At 37.7% G+C, this 26,948-nt stretch overlaps 2 protein-coding genes and 5 non-coding genes across 7 annotated transcripts; 3 read left to right on the forward strand and 4 right to left on the reverse strand.

The window, feature by feature from the left end:
• Positions 1 to 10,424: 10,424 nt before the first annotated feature.
• LOC127433189 (vesicle-associated membrane protein 2-like) lies at positions 10,425 to 20,575 on the reverse strand. Its single transcript, XM_051684908.1, has 5 exons — positions 20,285 to 20,575; positions 15,050 to 15,155; positions 14,740 to 14,898; positions 11,358 to 11,409; positions 10,425 to 10,803 (listed from the first exon to the last, which is right to left on the reverse strand). Coding segments are annotated over exons 1-5 (336 nt in total). The 5' UTR covers positions 20,287 to 20,575; the 3' UTR covers positions 10,425 to 10,786.
• A 554-nt stretch (positions 20,576 to 21,129) lies between these two features.
• trnal-aag (transfer RNA leucine (anticodon AAG)) lies at positions 21,130 to 21,211 on the reverse strand. Its single transcript has one exon. It is a non-coding gene; the product is annotated as a tRNA-Leu (tRNA).
• Positions 21,212 to 22,160: 949 nt separating this feature from the next.
• Positions 22,161 to 22,293, forward strand: LOC127434076 (U8 small nucleolar RNA). Its single transcript, XR_007895982.1, has one exon. It is a non-coding gene; the product is annotated as a U8 small nucleolar RNA (small nucleolar RNA).
• A 182-nt stretch (positions 22,294 to 22,475) lies between these two features.
• Positions 22,476 to 22,557, forward strand: trnas-gcu (transfer RNA serine (anticodon GCU)). Its single transcript has one exon. It is a non-coding gene; the product is annotated as a tRNA-Ser (tRNA).
• Positions 22,558 to 22,844: 287 nt separating this feature from the next.
• Positions 22,845 to 22,918, forward strand: trnat-agu (transfer RNA threonine (anticodon AGU)). The gene has a single exon. It is a non-coding gene; the product is annotated as a tRNA-Thr (tRNA).
• A 250-nt stretch (positions 22,919 to 23,168) lies between these two features.
• Positions 23,169 to 23,250, reverse strand: trnal-uag (transfer RNA leucine (anticodon UAG)). The gene has a single exon. It is a non-coding gene; the product is annotated as a tRNA-Leu (tRNA).
• Positions 23,251 to 24,128: 878 nt separating this feature from the next.
• Positions 24,129 to 26,587, reverse strand: LOC127433771 (uncharacterized). The gene is made up of 4 exons (XM_051685955.1): positions 26,529 to 26,587; positions 26,390 to 26,431; positions 26,070 to 26,212; positions 24,129 to 24,955 (listed from the first exon to the last, which is right to left on the reverse strand). The coding sequence occupies exons 1-4, from the start codon at positions 26,581 to 26,583 to the stop codon at positions 24,287 to 24,289; spliced, it is 909 nt and encodes a 302-aa protein (XP_051541915.1). The 5' UTR covers positions 26,584 to 26,587; the 3' UTR covers positions 24,129 to 24,286.
• Between the last annotated feature and the right edge of the window lie 361 nt (positions 26,588 to 26,948).

The raw sequence follows: 26,948 nt of genomic DNA on the forward strand, positions 1-26,948 counted from the left end.
AAACCTTTGGAGTTCCTTAACTGTGTGAGGATGGGGCCAGTTCCTGACAGCTTCGACTTTGGCACTGTCCATATGTGCTCCTTCCGGGACTGATCACGTACCCCAGGAATGTAGTAGTGGTGACATGAAACTCACATTTCTCAGCTTTGATGAACAAGTGATTGTTCTTGAGGTGAAGTAAGACTTCCCGGAGGTCTCTCCTATGGACTTCCAGGGAGGGGGAATAGATGAGGATATCATCAATGTAAACTATGTCACAATGATTCAGCAAGTCTCTGAAGATTTCATTCATAAAAGCTTGAAACACCGAAGGCAAGTTAGAAAGGCCATAAGGCATGACACAATATTCATAGTGACCTGAGTGTGTGATGAAGGCAGTCTTCCATTCGTCCCCCTCTTTGATACCAATGAGGTTATAGGCATGACGCAAGTCCAATTTGGTGAATACTTTAACCTCTCGTAGATTTTCTAGGGCGGCGGGAACCAAAGGAAGAGGATAGGGGAACTTAATGGTGATTGCGTTTAGTCCACGGTAATCAATGCAAGAACGGAGGACCCCATCTTTCTTCTCCACGAGGAAGAAACCCACTGCTGCGGGAGAGGTGGAAGGATGAATATGCCCACAGAGAAGAGCTTCCTTTATATACTCCTCCATGGCCTATATCTCAGGGTTGAATAGGGGGTATATGTGGCTTTTAGGTGGCATGGTGCCAGGAAAGAGGTCAATCGCACAGTCAACCGAGCGATGAGGTGGTAATTGGGTGGCTTTGGTCTTGCTGAACACAGAGAGAAGATCGTGGTAGCATGCAGGAATGGATGAGTGTTCTGGTACAGGTACTGGGGTGACTTTAGTTATGCTGAGTTCTACGGGTAGGATGGTTCAAAGACATGAGGAAAAACAGGATGTTCCCCACTTGGAAATCTCTCAATTAACCCAGGAAATTTGTGGATCATGTTTAGCTAACCAAGGGTAACCCAGAACGATAGGATTGGAGGGGGTGTTGGTGACCAAAAATTGAAGCTCTTCTTGATGTAAGCTTCCTACTTGCAGAGAGACAGGTTGGGTTATGAGTTGAGTGGTGCCCGTGCAAAGTGGTCATCCAGCTAGCGCTGTGACAGACACCGAAGGTACACAAGGAATTGTCACTATAGAGAGTAGTTCACAAATTTTGGAATCAAATGAAATTTCCAGCAGCCCCTGAGTCAATGAGAGCGTGGACTGAAATAGAGTTAGCACTGGAACTAACTTGAACACATAAACTTCTATTACTAGAGGAAACACAGCATCTTCACTCACCGAATTTTTAGGGCGAAGCGGACAAGAGGAGAGGAAATGGCCTGGCTCTCCACAGTTCAGACACAAGTGAGCATTAATACATCACTGTCGCTCCTCCCTAGTCAGCCGTGAATGGCCCAATTGCATGGGTTCAGGTGAAGTCATGGCTGAAGGGGTGGTCTTAACAGCGGGTAGAGGTGCAGGACTGCGACTTCACAGTAAATTATCAATCTTAATGGAGAGTGAGATGAATTGATCCAGGGAGAGGTTATCATCTCGATTGGCCATTTCAGTCTGTAGTTGGTGAGATAATCCATTACGGTATGTAGTCTTTAAAGGTGCATCTGGCCAACCACTCTGAGCAGCAAAAGTGCGGAAGGTAAGGGCATAATCGGCTGCTGTGGCGGCACTTTGTGTGAATCGAATGAGTCCATCCTCGACATCCTCGCCTCCCACTGGAATTTGGGAAACACTCCTAAATTGGGATGTGAACAAATCAAATGAATTACGGATTTCTAGATTTTGGTTCCACACCGCCGTTGCCCACTCTAATGCTCTGCCAGTGAGCAGTGATGTAATGAAACCCACTTTAGAGGTTTCGGTGTGGAAATAGGAAGGGCACTGGGCAATATATATGGAACATTGCAGCAGAAAACCCTCACACTGACCAGGAGTGCCGTTAAATTTTTCTGGAAGAGCCAGGTGAGGAGGACAAGAGTACTGCAACTGTGGAGGGGTGCTAGGTGATACAGGTTGTGGGGCCGTCGGTGCCGCAGTATCACTCAGCCCTGAGGGTCTACTGGGAGGAGCTGCCCGTAGATAACTTAATACTTCCTCCATAGCAGTAGAGAGTTGTTCCAACCGATGGTGGTGGGAGGCTAATAGACCCGACTGATCATTGAATGCCTTACGTAAAGAAGACAAACTGTTGGATCCATTGGAGGCGAAGTCTTCTGTAAGAGATCAGACTGAGAGGCAGACGTAGGATCCATATGCAGGTTTAATAGAGTGGTCAAACAGGCGAAAAAGGTAAAAAACCAGAAAGCAATTCAGTGAGGCAGACAAATCCAATAGGGGAAACACAGAGGCAAAATCCACAATAATCAGGCACAGGTCAAAAATCCAAAATAGGCAAACAGAGATAAACACTTAGAATTGCAGACAAAGAAAGAACTGGCAAGACTTCGCACAGAATGATAGAACTCCAGGGCTTAAATACACAGATAACGAGTAATAATGAACAGGTGTGAGAGATAATGGCAGGAGGCAATGCATGATGGGGGTTGTAGTCTAGTGAGGGGTTAATATTCAGGGGATGAGGATCGTGTGATCTGGCTTGGAGAAGAGACAGCAGATGATGTGACAAATTGACTCTATATCCTGAGAACTTAGAAACACGAGATCTTTATCGGATGATCTCAGAAATTTGGCCAGAATTGATCGAGGCCTGTCTCCCTCAGCAGATCACTGAGCCGGAACCCTGTGAGCTTGCTCGATTTCCAGCTTAAGGCCTGTTATGTCGAGCAGACTCGGGAAGAGCCCGTCCAGGAATTTCACCATATACTGTCCTTTTTCGTCCTCAGGAATTTCAACAATTTGGATGTTATTCTGCCAGTTACGGTTCTCCAAGTCCTCCAACTTCTCCCAGATGCGCTCCAAATCCCCTTGGTCACTAGTGGATTAGCAGCTAATTCCCTCTCCGATGACTCCAGATAATCAATCTGTTTCTCGACAGCCCCTCTCTTGAAACCACCTCATTGAATTTCGACTCCATGGCAGTGATCAATCAACATATTACAGCAAGATCCTCCAAGTCAGCAACGACCTTCGTCAGCATTGGCAACATATTCAACATTTCTCGTTGAATTTCCCTCACTTCTCCGTCCAAATCGGCTCCTGGGCTTGCAGCCTGCTGCTCAGGGGCCTCAGCTTGAGCATGTAAGTGTCTTTTAATGTCTAAAGACCCTGAGGATTTTGAATTCTTTGACCTTTTGTCTTCCTAGAACAGTTAAGGATCAGGGTGTATCGAATCTCACCGGTTTATGACATAAAAATTATTAGAACTAGCAAAGTGCGCAGAGCTCGCCGTTCACACGTCCGAACCTCGCATGGCATCACGTTACTCCCCCATGGAGGATTTTTTGATGAGATCTCTCTGAAGTAGTTTAAGAAGTTCTGAACATTTTTTTCAAATTGTAATAGTAATTTTTCATGTTATTAATGTCCTGACTATACATTGTGATCAGTTGAATGCCACTTTGGTGAATTTCTTTCCATAAGAGCAAAATCTGTACATTATTCCAAACTTTTGGCCGCCAGTGTGTGTGTGTGTGTGTGTGTGTGTATATATATTTGTGTATATATATGCCGCCAGTGTGTGTGTGTGTATATACGCGATTTTGACCCAGTGTGACTTATAGTCAGGTGCGATTTTATTTCCGGAAAATACGGTAAATAAATAAATAAATTATATATATATATTGTGTATATATATGCCGCCAGTGTGTGTGTGTATATATAAATTATATATATATATATATATATATATATATATATAATTTATTTATTTATTTACCGTATTTTCCGGAAATAAAATCGCACCTGACTATAAGTCACACTGGGTCAAAATCGCGTTGTTGAGAGAAAAAAGAAACACAGTATAAGTCGCATCTCTGTATTAGTCGCACTGACAGAAATTGGATCCTGCAGGCTGGTTCAGATGTCAAACGCGTTCCGTGAAGATTGCAGTCCCTCAGAATCTACTTTGTACTCTAATTGTTTTAAACATTAGAATTTGCTTTAAGTAATCGCGTGTAACAGTTTCTCATATTATGTTTATGTCCATCAGAGAAACGTGACAAGTAAGCCACATCTGTTCAAATAACATCTGTAACTCTATGCTGTGCACAAATGAACAGTTTTTAGTCTGTGAGTAAAACAATACACCTGTGTATTCTATTCATTAACGTTAGCGACTGTGGATATTTCTGATATTTGCAACACTCTTTGCAATGTATTAATTATTCGGTTCACTGACTGAATGTTTTTACTACAAGTGTGATGATGATAATTACGATATCAACACAGTCTAGTGAAGTCGAATGCGTTGCTCCTTGTGTCCGCAGGTACTTGCTCGTACTGAGCTCGTGTCTGTTCACCTCCCGCTAACACATGTGGGTGTGGGACACATATGAATGTGGACAATGTGCCAAACAACATGAAGCATTTATATGTTTCCATTGATCATGATATAAATATCGGGGGTTGTATCCCCCCATTTGGAGATTTCTGGCTGCAGCTAACCAACTTGTGTTAAAGGGATAGTTCACCCAAAAATAAAAATTCTCTCATCAATTACTCACCCTGTGTATGACTTACTTTTTTCCACTGAACACAAATGAAGATTTTTAGAAGTATGTTTCAGTTCTGTAGGTTTATGCAATACAAGTGAATGGTGGCCAGAACTTTAAAGGTCCAAAAGCACATAAAGGCAGCATAAAAGTAATCTGTACGACTCTTGTGGTTAAATCCAAATCTTCAGAAGCGATATGATAGGTGTGGGTGAGAAACAGATCAATAGTCCTGTTCAGTCCTTTTTTTACTATAAATTCTCCTCCCTGCCCAGAAGGTGGTGATATGTATGAAGAATGTGAATCCCAAAAAACAAAAGAAGAAAGTGAAAGTGGAGATTTGTAATAAAAATAAAATAGGACTTAAATATTGATCTGTTTCTTACTCACACCTAGGGGTGTTTGATTTAGAGTTTTTTGGAGTCGACTCCGATTCCCGATTCCAGCCATTGGAGTCGATGGAATCGACTTTTCGACTCCATTTATTTTGACGAGCGTTGCATATTATCACACTTTAAAGTGCTTTGGAAACCATTGGAATGTGGAGAGTTACAAATTAAAAGTTATTAATGTTTTAAATTGTATGACATGTTCATTTGCTTTGCACGTGTTCGCGTGGCCCCGTCAGACTCGTTGGGGCTCCAGAGGGTCGCCTGTATTGCCTGCAGGACGGGCCGACCCTGTGCGTAGGATCTTCTGCGTCTGTGGTTGCCCAGTGTTGAATGTGAGTGGCCAAACACATTCACACAACAGATCGACAAATACACACGGGAATCTATGGGCAACCGATCCACACATGTACGCAACAGATCCACACGCGCACAATTCACAAATCCACGCACCAGAAGAATGCACAAATATACGGTTTTCTTTGCTCACAATATAAAATTGTTGTGCTACTTAATAAAGTTTGGAAATCGCAATATAGTGTCTTTTTCCAGCTGAGGTTTTGAGTACACTTGCATTTTTTTATAAGTTACTTTACACTTGCAAGTCAATTTTCAGTTTTAAAAATAACCAAAAAGAAACATATTTCTCCTCAAATTCATCATTCAGTTGTTCTTTGTAGAGATATTCCATGAACTTCTATTCTGAAAGAATAAAAAAACTTGATCTAAGCGGGACAGAGAGAGAAGTGGACAACCCAGATACACAACAACAAGAAGAGAAGTACATCAAAGTCTCTAATTTGAGAAACAGACTCCTCACAGGTCCTAAACTAGCAATTTTATTATAACTTTAACAGTATATGCTGAACAGTATACTGCTGCAAGTAGGATTCTTGGATGAACAGAACGTTTGAAGGAAATATCATTTATTTTAAAAGAAATAGTCAATTGTAACATTATAAATGCCTTTATATAATTTGTCAATTATTTTCAATCATTCAATTTAATGCATCCTCGGTGAACAAAGCCCCCCAACTAGACTTAAGGGACCGCAAATAAGAAGCTATGTAAACATCCTCTGAGAATGAAGAGGTGTTTCACTTTTAGTGATAGTTTGGCCTTGTTTTTATAATAGCAAGCAAAACATAGGAAAGCTTATGATCTTCCAGCAATGTAGTATCATTAAAAGTGCTTTTTCACGTAGCAAAAAGCAACAGTAGCAAATTAGCATTCTCAATCTGACAACCGTCAATTATTATTATTATTATTATTTTCTGTTTACAGAGACTGTTGTCACAGAGACAGGTGTGATATATCATGGCAACTATTTCAATAATATCTTTTAGGCAATAGGGAGATTTGCTGCTTGTCATTTTATAAAAATATCACTTACAGCACATTTAAACAAGAGTTTCACATCTTAAAGGGATAGTTCACCTAAAAGTGAAAATCCTGTCGTCATTTAGATTATATTAAACTGCAGGTAAAGTGCAGTTGCGAATGAGGTAGACATGTAGAATAGTGCAGCTGAACATTGTAGTGCAGAGACATGGTAAGGTATGAGGTATAATGTGGTTCAAAAGTAAAATGTGCAAAAAATTACTCGGGTTTGGAACAACATGAGGGTGTGTTAATGAAAACATAATTTTCATTTTTGGGTGAACTATCCCTTTAAATACATAAACACATACGAAGAGACAATTAATTGCATTGATATAAAAAAAGAAAAAAAAAGAAAAAAAAAGATAAAAGATGAACACAGTCCCGTTTTTATAATATATTTATTTTTATGTTGTCATTGTTTTCAAACACACACACATTTTAATTTCTAACTTCGAACAATAAACACTAGTCATCATAACTGTCTTTTTTTTTTTTTTTTTTTGCAATATACTGTATATATATATATCCCCAAGATGTTCATCCATATAATAGACATTGACAGATTTACTCTACAATTGATTTTATGTATGTCCGGTCACCTAATGGTTCCCTGTTACAATGTACATCATTCTGTTTAATATGCAATAATACACTATAACTTATGACACAATAAATAAAAAGAAACATAAAATCAGATTGTGAAGATCGCATTGCCCATGATTCTCAAACCTAGTCCCTCCAAAGAGGCCAGACAACCAGGGGTAATACTAATCTAAAACCTTTCCTCCCCAAACAAACCTCCATAAATCCAATAAATAAACAAATTAAATACAAATTGTTTTATCAATACAGAAACTTGGCTTTCAGTTCAATGCATTTCTAGTAGACCTGCACTGCAATGCTTGTATGCATGCTCTATTCAGTCCCAAACACCTTCAACAAATCAGTGAATCACAACGCCATAGTTTTCCATTTAACCAAGTAAAGTTGTTATTTCAGTCACACTCTGTACAAGCTTTCTGAAAAAAACCCGCTAACCTTTAATAAGGCAGGGTTCCGTTTCCAGTATTACTTTGATATCTTAGGTCACCATTCTTATCTTTAACTAAAATCTCTTGACTAAGCACAATGAAGCTGTGCCTCAGAGCACCACTGTGAAGCTGTAACTAATTCCTGCTCAAAATAAAGTAAACAACTGTATGACGTGTGCCATGGAGAAATCACTGTGGCTTTTGAGCCAGTCTGGTAAAGTCCTGTGTCTTCATTGGTTCCCTCCAATAAAGAAGACACAACATCTTTAACAGGCTGGCATTGTACTCCAACCACACATTTGTGGACAAAACATAAGTGCCAAGACAAGGAGAAAATGTCATCACACACACACACACACACACACACACACACACACAGAAAAGAAAAGCACATACATTTTTTTATTAATCCCCAATCCTTTACATTTGTGAATTATTCTCAAATGCTTTGATTAATTTGTCATGTTTGAGTCCTACCCCAATGGATGCTTTTGAATAAGTTCCATCCCTTAAAAATATTGACAACCCCTGGGAGAATAATCATTGTATTTGCCTAATATATATGTATATATAGTCTTGCCTGAAAGTTTCTCTATTTTGATATTGTCAGCATATTTTCCTAATTCTGGATTGTTTGTTTCTTAGATGAAAAATGTCCAGAAAAAAAACAGGACCCCCTTTCCCCAGGTGAACCCCACACTACAACATGAAACAATACAGATTTCTTTTGTTTTTGTTTTTTTGTCTATTTTTCTTTAAACAGCTACAAAGAAATGTTAAAGTTTCATACTCAGCATTATAGATACCAAAAGGAGGAGTTGTGCTATCATTGTTGGTTCGGATATCAACAGTAGGATTATGGTTCTAAATTTCTTTTCCTGTTAGCAATCATCGGCACTTGTTAACTCACTAAATATTCAAGTAAAATAGACGTAGAACAGAAAAATAAGGGGTTTCTTTTCCATTTCTTTTATTTATTTTATTTTTTTTGCTGGATGTGAGCTTTTGAAAAACCAGAGATCTGTCAAAGATCAAGGGGAAATGTTTTGTCCCTTAACCTGTATTTGATGGCAGTTGGCAGTATAAGCAAGATATAATATGGTCTTTGGTCATTTTCCATTTAAAGTAGCATAACATGGGTGGGACAAAGGAGCGAATGAACATGCTTGGATGGAAACAAATGAAATGTACTAAGGCTATCTCCTCTTAAAGAAGAAAAACGCTGATGGATAAACAAATGAAAGAATTAAAAAAAACAAGCTGATTATCTTTATGAAGAAATCTGAATCATAGTAGTTCACTAAAGCTTTTTCATACAGAATACACACCAGTGGAATTTTTACTCTAGCCCCGCCCCCTTAAACAATGGCCCCGCCTCCTGTCACAATTAATCAGATAATCTGATCCAACCCCTGCAGGTTACCATGGGAACAGCTAAGCAGCCTAATCTGTCAGGATAAATCAGGAAAACTCCACAACACACCAAAGCTCCTAAATAAAGTCCACACACGCAAACTCTACTGTGATAACAGCGACGGGGAGCTGGATGCAAAGTTACAGTATGAAAAGAGAAAACCTAATGGTGCTAACAAGGAAATCTGAGGGGGTGTGGTCACGTGCAAATGCACACTTCATGCCTGGCTCTCTTTTTGTTGACAGATTGGGCGAATGGTGATGATGGCTTATATATGCTCTAGAGCAATCCAGGAAGGGCATGTTGAACAAAAAAAAAAAAAAAGAAAAAGTACCCTCAGGTGCTTGGCAGTGTGTAAACTACAGCTGAACTCTACAAACAGGCACACAGAGAGGTGGACAATAGCGAGGGACACAAAGGTGCTTGTTGCATGCAATCAAGCCCTGAAAGATCTGGTCCCTTTTCTGCCTGCTTTTCACACAAAACTATACAATACAAATATAATCTATATAGAAAGAACAAATAAAAACTCAAAAGGCAGTATCTAGATATAAGAGAGAGAACCAGAGCTGTTCTAACTAGCTCACGTTATAAAGTGTGCTTTTAGACGGATTAACTTATTTGTGGGTAATGTATTGGTTTGGCAGTACTTTTAACGGAGGCTGATATGGTGTGAGAAAGTAACACAGCGCATGGTTCTCTCCCAGTCGCACTTGCAGTCTAACCAGTTAAAAACCGCCATAGAAAACAAGCTTTTTGTGCATGATATTTCCCCTCTCTATGGAGATTCTCTGGCCTTGAAAATCTTTACCAGCAGAATTATAGTGATATTTGGGTTAGAGTTGCACTGAGCACTTTTAAACATCAGCATTCACTTAACATACAGCGCAATGATCTGTTTACAAATTCAAGTGATTTTTGTGCAACAGTAACTGTTATGCCTTGTACTTTAGGTTGTTTAAGACTTACTTGTAATTCTAAGATAAATATGCTTACTTTACACTGTGTGTTTTATAGACAGCATAATTCTACACTGCTTTTAAGGAATGTTTAAGAGATAAGACACTAAAGACATCAAATTAAGATAAACATCTACTGTCATTGGTCCAAATCTGCTGTGGCAGTACACTAACAGAGTAAGTACTGTTGGAAATAGAAAGAAAGAAAGAAAGAAAGAAAGAAAGGGGATGAGGGGGAACGGTGTAGGTCAGAGATAGAGTGAATGTGAAAGGGGGATAAAGGTGGAACTATTGATTTAGTACCGCAGTTTAGGGAGTCTATCGGTGTGCAAATATACACAGATACTCAGTGAGCAAGACTGAGAAAGACATCAAAAGAGTGAAATACAGCGTGCAAGTTACAAACACCCAGATTAAGAGGCAGTAGTTTCAACCTGAAGCAAAATAAGTCTTAAAAAAACTTATTAAAAAAAAAATACAAATGCACACTCACATACAAACTACAAAAAACATCATATCAGAATAAAACTCTACAAAGAACATTTTGAATATATATATATATATATATATATATATATATATATATATATATATATATATATATATATATATATATAGTATATACTGTATAATCTTATCATATTCTAAGTAGTTGCAAGTGTTGTGATCTTTTTTCGGTTGCTGTTGTCACAAATAATCAGGAGTTTAAAGTATGAACAGTATTTCAGAAAAGCCGAAGGTATTTACAGAGGAGACATGGCCACACACTCACGGACAGAACGAACGAAGAGTGACAGGGGCCCAGCTATGAGGCAGTGGAGGCAGGGGGCAAGGGGACTTGGGGAAGGGGCAGATTTAGACTCTTCTAGGGCAAATAAATAGGTTGTTGTGAGAAGTCATTTTTCTCATCTTTTTTGAAAGGGATTTCTCTGTGCCTTGGAATCGGGCATTCATGAGCTCAGACTGGGGTAGGAACATCGTGATTTAGGTGCTGAAGTACACTGTTAAAAGAAGCAAACAATATTTATTGTCAACACTTGAAAAGCACTAGAACATAATATACTATTGCAATGGAATTAGCAGCTCAATATGGATAAAATAGTCTCTGCAAGGCACTGTATGCATGTCATCAGTCCTAAAGGGCTAGTTCACACAAAAATGCATATTCTGTCATCATTTCCTCATTGATTGACCTCTTATGAAAGTGAATGGTGATTGAGGATACCATTCTGCCCTAACTTGTTTTTCAATTTAATTTTATCCCCTTTTTCTTCCACATTGGAATGCCCAATTCCCACCACTTAGTAGGTCCTCGTGGTAGTGCGGTTGCTTAGGAGATCTGGCTAGAGTCACTCAGCACGCCCTGGATTTGAATTCACAACTCCAGGGGTGGTAGTCAATGTCAATACTCGCTGAAATACCCAGGTCTCACATTCTGCCCTAACTTAAAAAAATGGGTCATACAGATTTGGAACAACATGGGTGTAAGTAAATGATGACAGAATTAACTTTTTTGAGTAAATTATCTCTTTAAAAGTAGGTTTTCTTTGCTTACCAATGATAATAATGAGGACAATCACGCATATCACCCCCAAGATAATCATCATCTAAAGGAATGAGGCAAAGAGAGAGAGAGTGAGGTAAAAAGTAGTAAGCACAACTGTTAAAACCAAACATTTATGCATTTGATTTCTTAATAAAGTGTTATTTTGAGGTACTGTTTCTTTAAATGTCATTACAATTAATGTGATCTCAGCAATGGGTTTATTTTTATATATACAGAAAAAATTAAGAGACCACTGCAAAATTATCAGTTTCTCTGGATTTACTATTTACAGGTATGTGTTTGAGTAAAATAAAAAAAATTTGTTTTATTTCACAGTGGGTGCGAGACACTGTGGCTTGTAGGCCTTTCCAGGTCTCTGTCTAACCATAAGACAACCAGGTGGAGGATCAGTGATGATCTGGGGGTGCTTCAGCAAGGCTGGAATTGGGCAGATTCGTCTTTGTGAAGGACGCATGAATCAAGCCACGTACAAGGTTATCCTGGGAGAAAACTTGCTTCCTTCTGCTCTGACAATGTTCCCCAACTTTGAGGATTGTTTTTTTCAGCAGGACAATGCTCCATGCTACACAGCCAGGTCAATCAAGGAGTGGATGGAGGACCACCGGATCAAGACCCTGTCATGGCCAGCCCAATCTCCAGACCAGAACCCCATTGAAAACTAGGGATGCACCGATAGGCCAATACTGATCCCAAGCTGATACCAGTGTTGTTTTTGGGAGACACAAACCTCTAACCACATTATTTCAATATAAATGTATAGCTTATTAAGAAACACTTTATTATTAACTAGTATACTGGATAATGTAGCAGCAAAATTAACAGGAATTCCAGTCTTCAGGTCTTCAGTAGAAAAGAAACCAGGTTTTTTTTATTTTATTTTTTTATTTTATTTATTTATTTATTTTTTATGTTTCAACTTGCATGTGGACTTTAAAGGATTCAGATCTCTTTTTTGTTAAATGTAGTTGTAAGACATCAGTCCAATTTTCATTCACACAGTTATTGTTTGGAACCCATTCAACTTAAATATTGTTATAAATTGTAAACAAATACTAATTATGACAATAATAATAATAATAATAATAATAATACATTGTTATTAATATTATTATTATTGACTTTTAATTTTAAATACAACAGTAATATATATTTAAATCGTGCACTTTTTAAACCCTCACGCTTTTATTTTGGCATTCTAAACTCTCCAGGAAGTCCTGTATGTGTCTGTTTGTAGGCAAGTTCACAGTAGTTTAATTCGCTTCTTATTCAAATTCTGGTAAAATGCACCTCTGGTGCTGTTCTAAATGCATATTATAAGTGAATTGAACTATTGAGCATCTACATGTGAGATGCTGTTCTTGAGTAGCACTCAAATATTGCGCACCACTGTGAAGGCTAAAAATAGCCGCAAGTGCATCACCAGCCTGTGCTGAGTTTGTGTCAACAGAGCAGCACCTTTCACTAACGCGCTGGCGCTGTGCATACTATATATTTACTTATTAAACACAGCCTTTTGTGATTCACAGAGCTATCGCACATCTTCAAGTGGCTTTGAATAAAATGCACGAGTCATATGAACCGTTTTAATGGTGTTTTTATGGTTCTTTTATGTCATTTTTGGAGCTTGACAGTAATGAACATTACTAACACACAGTATCGGATTTGGATCGGGCCTGTCAGACTGATACCCGATCCGTCAAAAAGCTTCAGTATTGGAGCCGATACCAATCCAGGTATCGGATCGGTGCATCCCTACTGAAAACCTCTGGAATGTGATCAAGAGGAAGATGGATGGCCACAAGCCATCAAACAAAGCTGAGCTGCTTGAATTTTTGCACCAGGAGTGGCATAAAGTCACCCAAAAGCAATGTGAAAGACTGGCAGAGAGCATGCCATGACGCATGAAAGCTGTGATTGAAAATCAGTGTTATTCCACCAAATATTGATTTCTGAACTCCTAAGTTAAAACATTAGTATTGTGTTGTTTAAAAATGAATATGATCTTGATTTCTTTGCATTATTCGAGGTCTGAAAACACTGCATCTTTTTTGTTATTTTAACCAGTTGTCATTTTCTGCAAATAAATGCTCTAAATTACAATATTTTTATTTGGAATTTGGGAGAAATATTGTCAGTACTTTAAAGAATAAAACAAAAATGTTCATTTTACTCAAACACATACCTATAAATAGTAAATCCAGAGAAACTGGTAATTTTGCAGTGGTCTCTTAATTTTTTCCAGAGCTGGGTCGAAAACAGGGTCAGAAATTAACAGGGGCTTAGAGCAATAATGCCACCGAAAGTGACAAAAATGCCCCCAAAATTAAAAATGTAAGAGCAAAAAAAATGCTTCCTTAATGAATTCCTTTGTGTTTTATTTGCTCTATTCTAAGCTTAGGTATACATATTATTGCATAAAATATAAAATCTTATTATTCAGGCCACGCCCACACTAATTCGTTTTTGTTTGACATTTTTAAACGTTTTGACTAATTCTTTTTCTCTACGTTTTGGACTTCCGTCCACACGAGACAGTATTTTGCACAGCGAAAATTTCCGAAAATGCTCTCCCAAATAGATACATTTTAAAACGCTGTTTTAAAATGTAGTTTGGACAGGGAAAATGGAGATATCTAAAAAAAGATGACATATTTGTTGTCATGTGATGCAATCATGTGATCCATTCAACCCAGAACAATCAAGATGGCGGTCCATGTTGTAGCAGCATTGTTGCGCCTGCTATCAACATTAATAGTGTTGTTAAAGTTAAATGTTTCTTTGTACAGCCTTCACATTGCATTCCTTCAAAGGCAATGGGAAGTTTACTCGGAATTGCTGTTCGGCGATGGAACACGAGGACAATTGCATTTTTGACTGTACATAGAACGGCAATTTTTTGAATGCGCAGTAAGGGGATTTAAGAGTTTTATACATTTTAGTGTGAACGAGAAACTTTTGGAAAAAGCTGTTTTTAAATGTATTAGGATTAATGTGGACGTAGCCTCAGATTGATTTTTTTTCTTTACTCATTAGTAAACATATGCCCTTATAAAGTTAAAAGGTACCTTGATAAGTTTCTTTGGATAATAGCATCTAATGCTTTAGTTTTGATGGTACTGGTGCCAATACACTGCTATTACGATGTTATTGCCAGCAGAGACAGTTACACCATAAATACAGATACCAAATAATGGCCTACTCTTACATAACGCTAGTCCTGTTTTTATACAGAATTCATTAAAGCGATTAAGGACTTCTATTTCAAAATAGGACAGTGATTTGAGTTTTGTTGTCCACTGGTCACTTGAATTTGATTTGTTATAATTGTTCTATCTTTATCCGTACTTGAGACACTTTGTGTGTGGTTTACCTTGGCATTCTTCCACCAGTATTTATTCTTGAGCTTGGCGGCGCTGGTCTCAAACTGTGAGGCTCCAGCCTGCAGGGCATCAGCCCGATCATCCAGTTCTGATAGCTTCTGGTCCCTCTCCAGAACCTTGTCTACGTTCACACGCATAATGTCCACCACCTGGGAAATGACAGAGGTGACTTTTAGTTAGTAAACAATGTCATAGGAAACATGTATGTCTCGTCTGACAATCGACACTTCTTCTGATGCATATTTTTTGAAAGAAGGTGAAGATGATGAAGATTTTCCAGAAAGGTTGGGGTTCACTCACCTCATCCACCTGAGCCTGTGTCTGCTGTAAGCGACGGTTGCTGGTAAGGTTGGGAGGCTGGTTACCTCCCTCTGGGGCAGGAGCACCGGCAGGAGCTGGGGCAGACCTGCAAATCAAACATACAGTCAATCATCATACTGTAATATTGCTATGGTAAATAATATTCCTTTGAATTCAATGGTACAATGATATAGAGTAGGCAGACTTAGAAATGAGAAATAAGGGAGGCTTGTTATGCCCTTAACCCTATAATTTATACCTCGGGTCTTAAGTGACCCGGGACCTTATTCCACACCCTGTACCTCATCCATTTTTTGGAGTTACACATCTTTAGTATTCCTCAACCTTTCTCTTCTGAATAGTGTTACAAATAAAATGGCAAAAATAAAAAAATATCTGTATATTTATAACTGCTTAATTATCAAAAGTGTATAGGGTCATTAAAAACCCTAGATATGTAGTGGTGTCAGAGTTTTTTTTTTTTTTTTGCACTTCCGTAAATCATATTTTATGATTATTTAATATCTATATATGTTTACTATCCCAGGACATCTAATTCTTTGTTTATTACAAGAGAAATGAGTACTATATTGATACAAATAAATACTATATCACGTTGATTTTCTGTGGAACAGTGGTGAATTATCTGTATCCCATATGCATGTAAAATGCTATTTGTTACTCAAGGTGGTGCTGATGTGTCAGTGATTGACTTGATTTACATTTGACATTGCTATTAGGTGAAGAAGAAACACTGAAGTAAACTATACCAAGTGTTACACGTGAACAATATGATTTGGCTATTGTCATTTGGGTGTACTTCTGAAATTATGTAGGCTGTGTGTCTATTTAGACTCAAAAAGTGCCTGAGAAAATACATCTGTGTAGCTCAATTTGTGTTTGACAGCCAGTTGCGTCTCATGAAATTTCAGTGCGGAAGTAATGAATCTTGTTCTGTATTTGTTGCCTCATCTCTTTGATATTTGAAAAAAATTAATATATATATATATATTATCCCCTTTTCTCCCAATTTTGGAATGCCCAATTACCGCTACTTCATAGGTGCTTGTGATGGTGTGGTTACTCACCTCAATCTGGGTGGCAGAGGACAAGTCTCAGTTGCCTCCGCTTCTGAGACAGTCAATCCGCACATCTTATCACGTGGCTCACTGTGCATGACACCGCGGAGACTCGCAGCATGTGGAGGCTCATGCTACACTCCGTGATCCACGCACAACTTACCACACGCCCCATTGAGAGCAAGAACCACTAATCGCGATCACGAGGAGGTTACCCCATGTGACTCTACCCTCTCTAGCAACCGGGCCAATTTGGTTGCTTAGGAGACCTGGCTGGAGTCACTTAGCACACCCTGGATTCGAACTCGTGACTCCAGTGCTGGTAGTCAGTGTCAGTACTCGCTGAGCTACCCAGACCCCCCTCAGAATATATTTTATTATATTATTTTCTAATTGTCTTGAAAAAGTTTTGAAAATTCAACACTGTCTAGGCATTTTGTAGATCCATGTGATAAATTTAAACTTACTAGATAAGTTTAAATATTGAGATTTGTAGGGGGGAAATTATACCATAGCCACCATGACAGCAAGATACATACAAATCCACACCCTGGTACACCTCAGTGAAACACAATTGCCTTCTGACTAGCTGTGTTGCATGAAAAATACAAAATATGTTTAGACTGAAACTCTTGTGAACTTATCTGGATTAATTCAATATTCTGTCCTTAAAGGTACACTCCATACTGTATTTTCTTTGGCAGATACAATGGAGGTCTTTAACTTGATACTGACGCCTGGTGGCATGGATGCAACATCACACAAAAGCAATGCTTTTTGGCAACTAATGCATTATAGAAATATCCCATTTGCAGGCATATTTTTGTGTGGATGATTCATTCATTCCTCAATTGAAAGTTTCCAAAAACAGGGGGATTACCCAGATCAAGTGAGTAGTATTTGGATGGTCATGAGATCTTAACATGGCAGCACCCATGAGGGTGCACCCAGCTCCATGAAGATTACAACAGCTTTTTCTAAAAGACTGATATGAAAGGAGTCTTCATCTTATGTAAGTGCACATCATTTTAAACATATTTTGTCAGAAATACTATTCATTTCTTTATGTGTACAACTAACATCTAATTAACAAAAAATACTCAGTGCACCTTAAACTAACAGAAACATGACCTTGCAGTAAACAAGGATTGCTGTTTTCGTACTGTGGCTGAAAGTGTCTCCTTGCTAAGGCCACTTTTAGCCACCAGAGGAAGACAAAACTCTGTATAAAGGTCACCTCTGAAAGCTCCCAGCATCTAATCCTTGTTAACAGGGGTTTTCCTGCAATGAGATCACATCCACAATTTTTTTTTCTTAAATATATAAAGGAGGTGAATGAGTTGTGAGTAAAACTGACTATATTTATATTCTTGCTTACCATCCAAACTCCTCTCTTTCTCATTTACTTCCTCCTCATTTACAATAGTCTATATTTAGACATTAAATCTCGCCTTCTCACACCTTTATTGAGAAGTAGCATCAATAGCACTTTGCTTTATTAGTTTAATAGTTCTTGTTAGAACATAACTGTAACATTCAGGCAACTCAGATTCTTATCCGAATAACTTAATGTCTAAAATCCATTAATCCTTAAATGCATACAATGGGTCTTTAGTGACCCGGAACCTCTTTCCACCCCTTGTACCTCATCCATTTTTTTTTAGTTGCGCCCACACCTCTTCAGTTTTCCTCATTTTTTCTCTTATAAATAGTGTAAGCTAATTTTTTCAGAATGGCTTAAGTACCAAAAGTGTATAGGGGTCATTAGAGAACCTAGATATGTAATAGTGTCTGTTTTTTTGTTTGTTTTTTCACTTTTATGATTATTTAATTTCCATATAAGTTTATTATCACATGATTTTCTGTGCAACATTGGTGAATTATCAGTGTCCCATTTGCATGTAAACATACATATTATACATGCTATTTACATTTGACATTATTATTTGATGAAGAAACAATGTGGAAGTAAACTACAGCAAGTAAAACACATGAACAATATGATATGACTATTGTCATTTGTGTGACCTACTGAAATTATGTAAATTGTGCATCTATTTAGACTCAATAAGTGCCTGAGAAAATACTCATGTGTAGCTTAAGTGTAGTGTATGTGTTATGTGTAGCTCAATATGTGTTTGACAGCCAGCTGCGTATCATGATATTTCAGTGTTAAAGTTATTAATCCTGTTCTAGATTTGTCCTGATTTTTTGCATTATCTCTTTGATATACTGACACCTAGTGGCATGGATGACAAATAAAATATCTAAATATATTTTATTCTATTATTTTCTAATTGTCCTGAAAATGTTTCGAAAATTTGACTATATGGGCATTTTGTAGATTTATTCTACATGCCGGGTCTATAAAGACCCAAATATGTACGAATGTTTAGTGAAATTCACATGCATTTATGGGTTAACATGATTCATAATTCGGATTAACTTTAAGATATACAATTAAATAAAAAAATCAAGGATTATGTATTAGTCTACATTAAGATCTATTTATTTATTTATCTCTCTTTATATTTAGAAGCATAAGCAGCTGTTCAAGGAACATATTTAAGGACAAATAGTCTGTAAACAACTGAAATAATTTTGACTGAGCTGAATGATACTAGACAGCAAACAAACAAATGCACACACAGTATTGTGCCCTGACAGCTGCCAGCCTGGTTCTACAAGGCCATTTTTCATATGCTCACTGACAGAAATAATGTGCGAGGGGGACAAATCCTTGACTATTTGCTGTAATTCCACAAAATACACACTTACACAAGGTTAACAAGAATATTTACTCGACTGGAAATGGTCATATTTGATGGGGACAACATCCCCACCCCCATACGAGGGCTTCATTAGGCGCGTGCGCGTGTGTGCTTCTGTGATCGTTGAGTCACATTCTACATTTAAACACGTTCCAAAAAGAGCAAAACGTCATTTTTTTTACTACAGGTAGGAACACGTTGGAACCTTAAAACAACAGTATTAATCCGAAATGTTATATCGAACTGCAGTCCCACTGATGCCGTTATAAGCGTAGCCAAACAGGGCAGGAAACATGGATATAATATTGAGCCGGTGCAACATTTTCAGTCTCGATTTAAACCAGTTGAACGAGTGTCTAGAAAAGCGCACAAAAGAGCACATACACCACGGCCATCTTTTCATTCAGAGAAACACCTGCGCCCTTTGTGGGACCACTTGACTACAGCCTAACTAAACGTCAGTTAATAGTTTAGTTTAGGCCTAAATGCGCAGAAGTATGCTGAATTAACCTCTGATAGATTAAGATAAATAAAAGTGTAACACATTTCGTTGCCTCGAGGCGCTCGCGAGCATATGATCGCGCGCTTACCAACCCCCACGATTCGCGTGGAATCACGCCTTGATTTCCCAGCATGTTTGAGCTCGTTGCCTTAAAATGTGGTATACTTTTCATTTTCATCTTAATTAAAATGTCATTTGCGAGAATTTACCACAGGCCATGTATGCAGTATAGTGGGCCTTGGGCTATTTGAGACATAGTATCGTGGTTTTTTTTTAAATAACACCGAAATTCGCAACTTGACAATGATGTGGGTGGAGAAATAACCAATATGTAATGCAATAAATATCGCCAATTCTATAATAGCCCGCTTATTTGCTTAATTCTAAAAGTGTGCAAGCAATTCCAGCTAAACCAGTCCAATCCGGTGTTTAGGCGTTGATTCTAGTCACTGTCGCTTCATTACAAACACTAGAATAAAGCGGGGAATTTCTATATGTTATAATTTAATTAATTAAGTGACAACGATTTACTGTGACAGAGGTAAAGGCAGTGAACCAGTAGTGGTAACTAAATGAAAAAACACTGGCCATTAGTAGCCTATTTATAGACTGTGTTATTAGCTAGACCAAGTGCGCTCGTCAGAATCCAGTGGGTCTCGTGAAATAACGCAATATATGTATAATAATAGGTATACATAAACATATGAGTTTACAACGACGTGAACTATTCATATTTTCTTCAGTTTTTGTACACAATCATTTATTGGCAAAGTAGAACGTGTTCTCTTTAATAATCAAGCAAAGAAACGGGTTCTAGAACGCCATTCAAATCCAAACGAACAATTCTAGACGCGGAAATTTAAGACAAATAAATCGTACTCACATTTTGTACCGGACTTTGTGTGCGTCTACAAGAAGTGTTTGGATGGACGCGCTGCTTCAGGCGTTTCTCTCCCTCTCCGGGATAAATAATGCACTCTCCAGGTTATTCCAGTGATGCGGTAATCCCTGCGTTTTTTGAAGGATTTTATATATAATTATTTTCCACCAGTGTGTGATGTACGCCTTATATGTGTGTCGCGCCTCGTTATTATTCCTTTTATAATAAGGGCGCACTACCGCTATTCGCTTCTGTCACTATGTTCACTTTAAAGTAGATGCTCGGATTAGGGGAACAAAGATGGCTCGTTGACGTCACTCGTCATCCGGGAAGCTGCAGGTTGGAAGCAGTGACCATGAGAGACAGGAGATGGAGGATGCTTTGCTTGTTGACAAAGTTTGAGTAACCGGGATAAGACACATTTGGGCTACCCATTGGCCAGAAACTATAAATGTAAGAAGACATGGTAACACCGGTTCTTGGATTGCATTTGTAGCTACCACATACCTCGTGGTTCACTTATTTATAAGGACGGATTGCTAAAACATAAACAAAATGGCGGTCTATGAAGGATGAATGAGCAACCAAGGTTGCGTATGCTCAGTGGAGTGCACCCGTTGTTTTTTACCCTGTGGATAAAAAGATAAACAATCTAGAAAAGATCACTTGAGCAGTATTAAAGTATTATAACTTATCTTGACCGCAAATGCCCATTTTCATAATTATTTTAAGTACTGTAGAATTTCTAATTGTTTGTAAATGTTGCGTGCTGAGTGATTTTTGTCTTGCGTGGCTGGTGTTCTTAGCAAAAGGACAGTAAATAGTCATGTTGAACTATCGAAAAGTTTTGGCAGCGGTGGGATTCGAACCCACGCCCCCGAAGAGACTGGAGCCTTAATCCAGCGCCTTAGACCGCTCGGCCACGCTACCGTTGTGTTGTAAGAAATGTAAGACCTATTATTGTAAGTATATGTAAGACCTATCATTCGTATGGTTCATACAGATCGTCGATGTTCCTAATAGTAATCATAATGTTCAAAGGTACAACAATCACGCTACGGTATATTATATAATAGAATTAAAATTAAATTGATTTTTTTTTTTTTTTATGAAGTTTAGTTACGTCATGTTAACCACTAGATGGCGCAATAGGCCTATAAACACAACAGCCTTTCCTCAGTTATCACAAATCTATGTAAAAATACAAATTAAACATTACATTTTCAAATAAAAAAAATATCGATTTTTATAAGTTTATAAACTTATAATTTTGATACAAATTTTGTTATACACTTAACATTATTTTTATTTTGAATAATATTATTCTGTTATAATTATCTTAATCCTGAATACTACTATTCTAATTTGTACTGAACAGTGCAGCTTGATTTAAAGGATTTAAAGGTGTTACAGCAAGTAATGAGACCACTTGTTGCCACAGGAGGCACTCTGCTTCCGTTTGTGTCACTTCCTTTAGCCCCTCCCCATTTATATCAACCGTTCCTTTTTACCTAAATAAACTTATGTTAATGATTTAATAAAAATGGGATTGTATGTAATGTTTAATCCATATGTAATTCTTTAATTATTTTAGGCTTGAATAAAGCTATATTCAGATGAATGGCGAAAAGATTGTCGGTTTCGAAACCCACCAATCGAATCGCAGTAACCACCAGCATTTTAATATAGGAGCTCATAGAAACGGATTTCAACGTCTATAATTTACTTCCAAACAATTCTGTCGTCTTTGCTTTTACATGTGTTGCAAAAATAATAAAAATACATAACTTGTTCTTTTTGTTCTTTAAGAAATTTAGAATCACCATGATTGAAAATGGATGCTTTGTTTATAAAAGCTTTTCGAGCTCTCTTCATCGGTACATCAGTGAGGTACATCCTTACCTGTTACCTTAGAAATAAGGTTTCAGAACATGATGATTGGATTCAATGAATACATGATTATATTCTGTATTTGTACTGGGATAGCAACCCCTTTACGAGTCCTGTCTGACAACCTTTTAAAAACGTCAAAAATAGTGAAGTTGTGGTATGTGTATTTATATGAGCAATGCATATTCACAAGGCACATTGTATATTATTATACATATTTGTGGGTAAATAGTTGTGTATATGATGGTTAATGTATATTGGTGATTCTTTTTTTTACATTTGTTTAATGATGTGTAGGCATTAGGACGAGGTGGCCGAGTGGTTAAGGCGATGGACTGCTAATCCATTGTGCTCTGCACGCGTGGGTTCGAATCCCATCCTCGTCGATATGTTTTTAAGAATCTTAGTAATCTCTCAAATTGTTGCGTCACATTTAAAATGATAGTGGGTGAGTGCTGCTAGCAATGTTATCAGTTTAAGAAAATGTGTGCCTTACTCTTATGAAAAACTAAGCAGGTACCAGATTGGAAAATGTCCTTGCACCAGTTTTTTTTTTTTTCATATTAATTGTACTGTTTACCTAGATGATGCCATCGATAAAACTAAAGTAGAATTCTAAAACAGGTACATATTATGAATGTCCAGAAATTATTTTTTTTACAACCTTTTCGTGGGCGCCGTGGCTTAGTTGGTTAAAGCGCCTGTCTAGTAAACAGGAGATCCTGGGTTCAAATCCCAGCGGTGCCTTTTAAAAACCAAGTGGTGTTTCCTGATGAAGTAGTAGTAAGGAATAATAATGTGCTTGTTGGAAGCAGTAACAGGCAGAGTATAAAACATAAAGTATAGAAAATGAAAGTACTATGAAAACGTTAAAGAATAGTTTCTTTAAATATATGAAGAAATAGAGCAAGAGGAGATTTCACAGTTGGGAGTTTTGCTGATTGATACATCATCGATGTTTTAAAAAAATGAGTTTTGCACATATTGAAAAAGATTTTGGCAGCGGTGGGATTCGAACCCACGCCTCCAGAGAGACTGGAGCCTAAATCCAGCGCCTTAGACCGCTCGGCCACGCTACCCCACTTCTGCTGTCAAAGAAAAGTTCAGAATACAATTTGTTTCATATGGAAATACAGGAATTAAGGAGAAGGATTTTGCTGCAGGCAGTGCTCTAAAAAGGGGTGGGATTTCCAAACAACCATTAAAGATATAGCGAGCCCCTTGTCTAACCCTTTCCCAAACCTTAACCTTGACTGGAAGTGACGCCCCCTTTTGGAGTTGGCCCAACCTCCTTTTGGAGCAACCCAGCCCTCTTTTGGAGATTCTGCCCCCATTTTGAGGTCTCCGGCCTGCAGTTGTATCTACTTGGAACTAAGGAAGCTAATGCAAATAATTAACTAGAAATCGTCATGTGTTGAGCATTTACACAATTAATGTGTGAAGGAAACTACAACAATGGTGGATACATCAGATGCTTTCTAATTATGGAGTGGTGGTGGCTTAGTGGTCTAAACTAAGCACAGAACTAGTAAGCAGAATGTTTCTGGTTCAATCCCCACAGCCTTGAGCAAGGCACTTAACTCCAGGTTGCTCTGGGGGGATTCCCCCTGTAATAAGTGCACTGTAAGTTGCTTTAGATAAATGCATCTGCCAAATGCATAAATGGAGTTAATCAGTTGCATTAGATTTCTTATCCATTACATTGATGTGTGTTTTGACTGACCAAAGGAAAATAAAAGGTTGGTTTCTTTTTCTTTTCCACAACCAGATGCTTTCAGTGTGGTCATCATGATCACATTTCTACTGGTGTTTTAATGACTGAAGTCAAACTGAAATTGATATGTTAATAAAATACTTTAACGTGTGATAACTGGAACTACTGTGCTCATATCTTTTATTCTGGCCTTTAAAAAAAAAATAAAAAATTGAAGATTACAGATGTATGCATTTTGTCCTGATAAACTACACATCACATATCATAAATAAGTCCACATGTTTTAAACGTAGATTTTCTTTGAATTATAAATTGTAAGTCAATTTTATAAGTATATGTGTTTTGAACATAAATTGTTTATCTTTTTTAGACTGAAATTATTTAACTTGAAATTGTTACGTTTACTCTGGATCAGGGGCTGGAGCAGCATGGCGGTAGGGATCATAAAGATCTTGATTGAAATCAAATGGATCATAGGTTGGAAATGGAGCATTTAAGATGACCTTGTTTCCTGTTTCCTTTTCTTCCTTCTTATTCAAAGCTAATACACCATTAGTTGGGAGCACTGCTGGTGGTTCGATCACCTTTACTGGTCTGGGCGGGTGGTCGATCAGGCAGTCGGGATCCCAATAGGGGTCACAGTCATACTCCAATCCTTTGCTAATTATTGGAGGAGGAGGGGGTGGTGGTGGTGGGGTGGATTTTTGTGGGGGAGGAGGAGAGGAGGCCACTGGCTCTGAGGCAGTTACAGGTGAAGAAGGAGACTCCTGGACAGTGCTGAGTTTGCAGTCTGGGTGGTAACGTGGATCGCAAAGCACAGGGACAGCACTGGTAGGCAGGTACACAATATGTGGCTTGCACTGGGGGTCCTTTGCATTGCACAGGTACATAACATCCATCTTGGACACAGGTGGCAAGGTGGGGGGAGGAGGCTGTGTGGTTGTGGGAGGAGGAGTTGTCTTCAGTTGAAGACCAAGGCTGTTCTGGTATTTGGATGCCTCAGGGCCATAGGTGAGCTCCAAGTGACGCATTTGCTGGTAAAGCGTCCTAAGTCTGTCTATCTCATAGAGCTGGAGGAGAAAGAGACTGGACCACTCAGAAAAGACAGCCATGTGTGTGTTAATTTTTCATTTAAGCATATTTTGGTAACACCTTTGTTAAGGATTTATAAAGGGGTTCATTAATGACTAATATGTCATTAACAAATTCAATATAAATCATTAATATGTAGTTATAGCAACACGCATAAAAAAGGAAACTTTCCTCCAATACTTGCAAAATAGCAAGCCTTTTAACTTACATGTTATAAATGCTTAATTAGTCTATTTATTAAGCATGTATAACATGTAAGTTAAAAGGCTCACTAAAGTGAGATTAAAAGGAGAGATTGTCATTTGTTTATTTTAATTACTGTAATGCCTTGAATCTCTTGTGTTGTCATGATGTTGATGTCAAAATAATGCTTTACCTAGTTCTCTAGTTACCTAAAGTCATCTTTAAAAACACTCTATAAGTCTTCATGCTCAGTCACAGCATATATCATATAATGATGCCTAATGACTATTTAACCATGTTGAACTTTTACATACAGGTTTCTAACTCCATAATAAATGCTTCACAGATGTCACAGATGAACAAGTGTTATTAAGCGGTTATAAAAGATGAGGTGGCTCACTGCTTGGCAGGTATTGTACAAAAGTGACCCTTTTTATGCATGTTGTTATAACTGCACAATAATGATTTATAATGCATTTATAAACAGATTATAAATTATGAATGAACCCCTTTATAATCCCTTAACAAAGGGAACACTAATGTAAAGTAAGATTACCACTGTTTTTTAAGTTCTCTTTTATAGCTAGCTTTGCTGTTGTTGAAACATGAGTTTTTCATATAGTCATATATGTCAATATCAATGTTGTTTGGCTGTGCAAAGGCAATAGCTTAAATTTAGCAATTGTATTTACAGAACAATAATAATGTGATACCTGTTAACCTACATGTTGTTAACATAAAATTGGACTGTATTCATTTGTTTTTATGTATTTATTTAATAACCACCATTAAGTACAACATTACTGCTAGCATTACTGCTATTTGTAATAATACTGTTGGCAGTAAGCATTTGAGTATTAATAATAATAACAGGTCATAAATAGCTTGAATCTATATGGTTCTTCTTACCCCTTCGATGTGTCCAATGCTGCTGTAGTAACGATAGTATGACTGAAAATCTGGATTTTTCCGATGCCAGTTGGGGTCAGCTTCTCTCCTCGGACGTGAATTGGTCAGAAAGTTATTGGCTTGTTCGGAGTCAATGCTGACGGCTGGATTAGGACATAAATAAATATTTCAGACAAGAGATTGGTACCTACGTATCAATTATTTGTTCACTTTTTATGACGAGACAATGTAGTCTAGAACATGAGTCAAATTCGCTAATTATATTTCACTTGTGCTATTGAACGTAGGCCTACTAAATGTTGTCATGTGCAATACTTTACCTTTGTCTTTTGGAAATTTTGCTAGAGATGTGGCCTCCAACACTAGTAAAATGTTAAAAACGCATATTTAAGACTATATACAGTTTAAGAAAATATATAATTTCTCGAGGAGCTAGGTTTCATGTGTCAATAATCATACCTGACAGAGTTAACAAGCAGTGCAGCGACACAACTAGGCACACCAGAGAAAACATCCTCCGTAACTGAAAACAGATTTTTTTTATTTTTTTTTTATTATTATTATTAATATTATTGAAATAACTATATGTTATTTCTAGCTGATTAGACTATCTTTTTCTATTTACTATACGACCTTGTCTTTTTTTAAAATAACATTGACTGACACACAGATTTCGATCATTTATATGCATTCATAACATAATGGTCACATTGCCAGGGTTATTTAGATTTTTATAAGTGTTTTGTTTCACATACAACTGACTACACCTCATTAATTCACTCTGAAATATTATAGCCTAACAGAAAATGACAACAACAAAAAAATGACTCACCTTTGGTCTCATCTTTGATCAGTGTTCAATGTTCAGAAAAATACAAA

The sequence above is a fragment of the Myxocyprinus asiaticus genome, chromosome 43 (genome assembly GCF_019703515.2).
Source record: "Myxocyprinus asiaticus isolate MX2 ecotype Aquarium Trade chromosome 43, UBuf_Myxa_2, whole genome shotgun sequence".
Taxonomy (NCBI): domain Eukaryota; kingdom Metazoa; phylum Chordata; class Actinopteri; order Cypriniformes; family Catostomidae; genus Myxocyprinus; species Myxocyprinus asiaticus.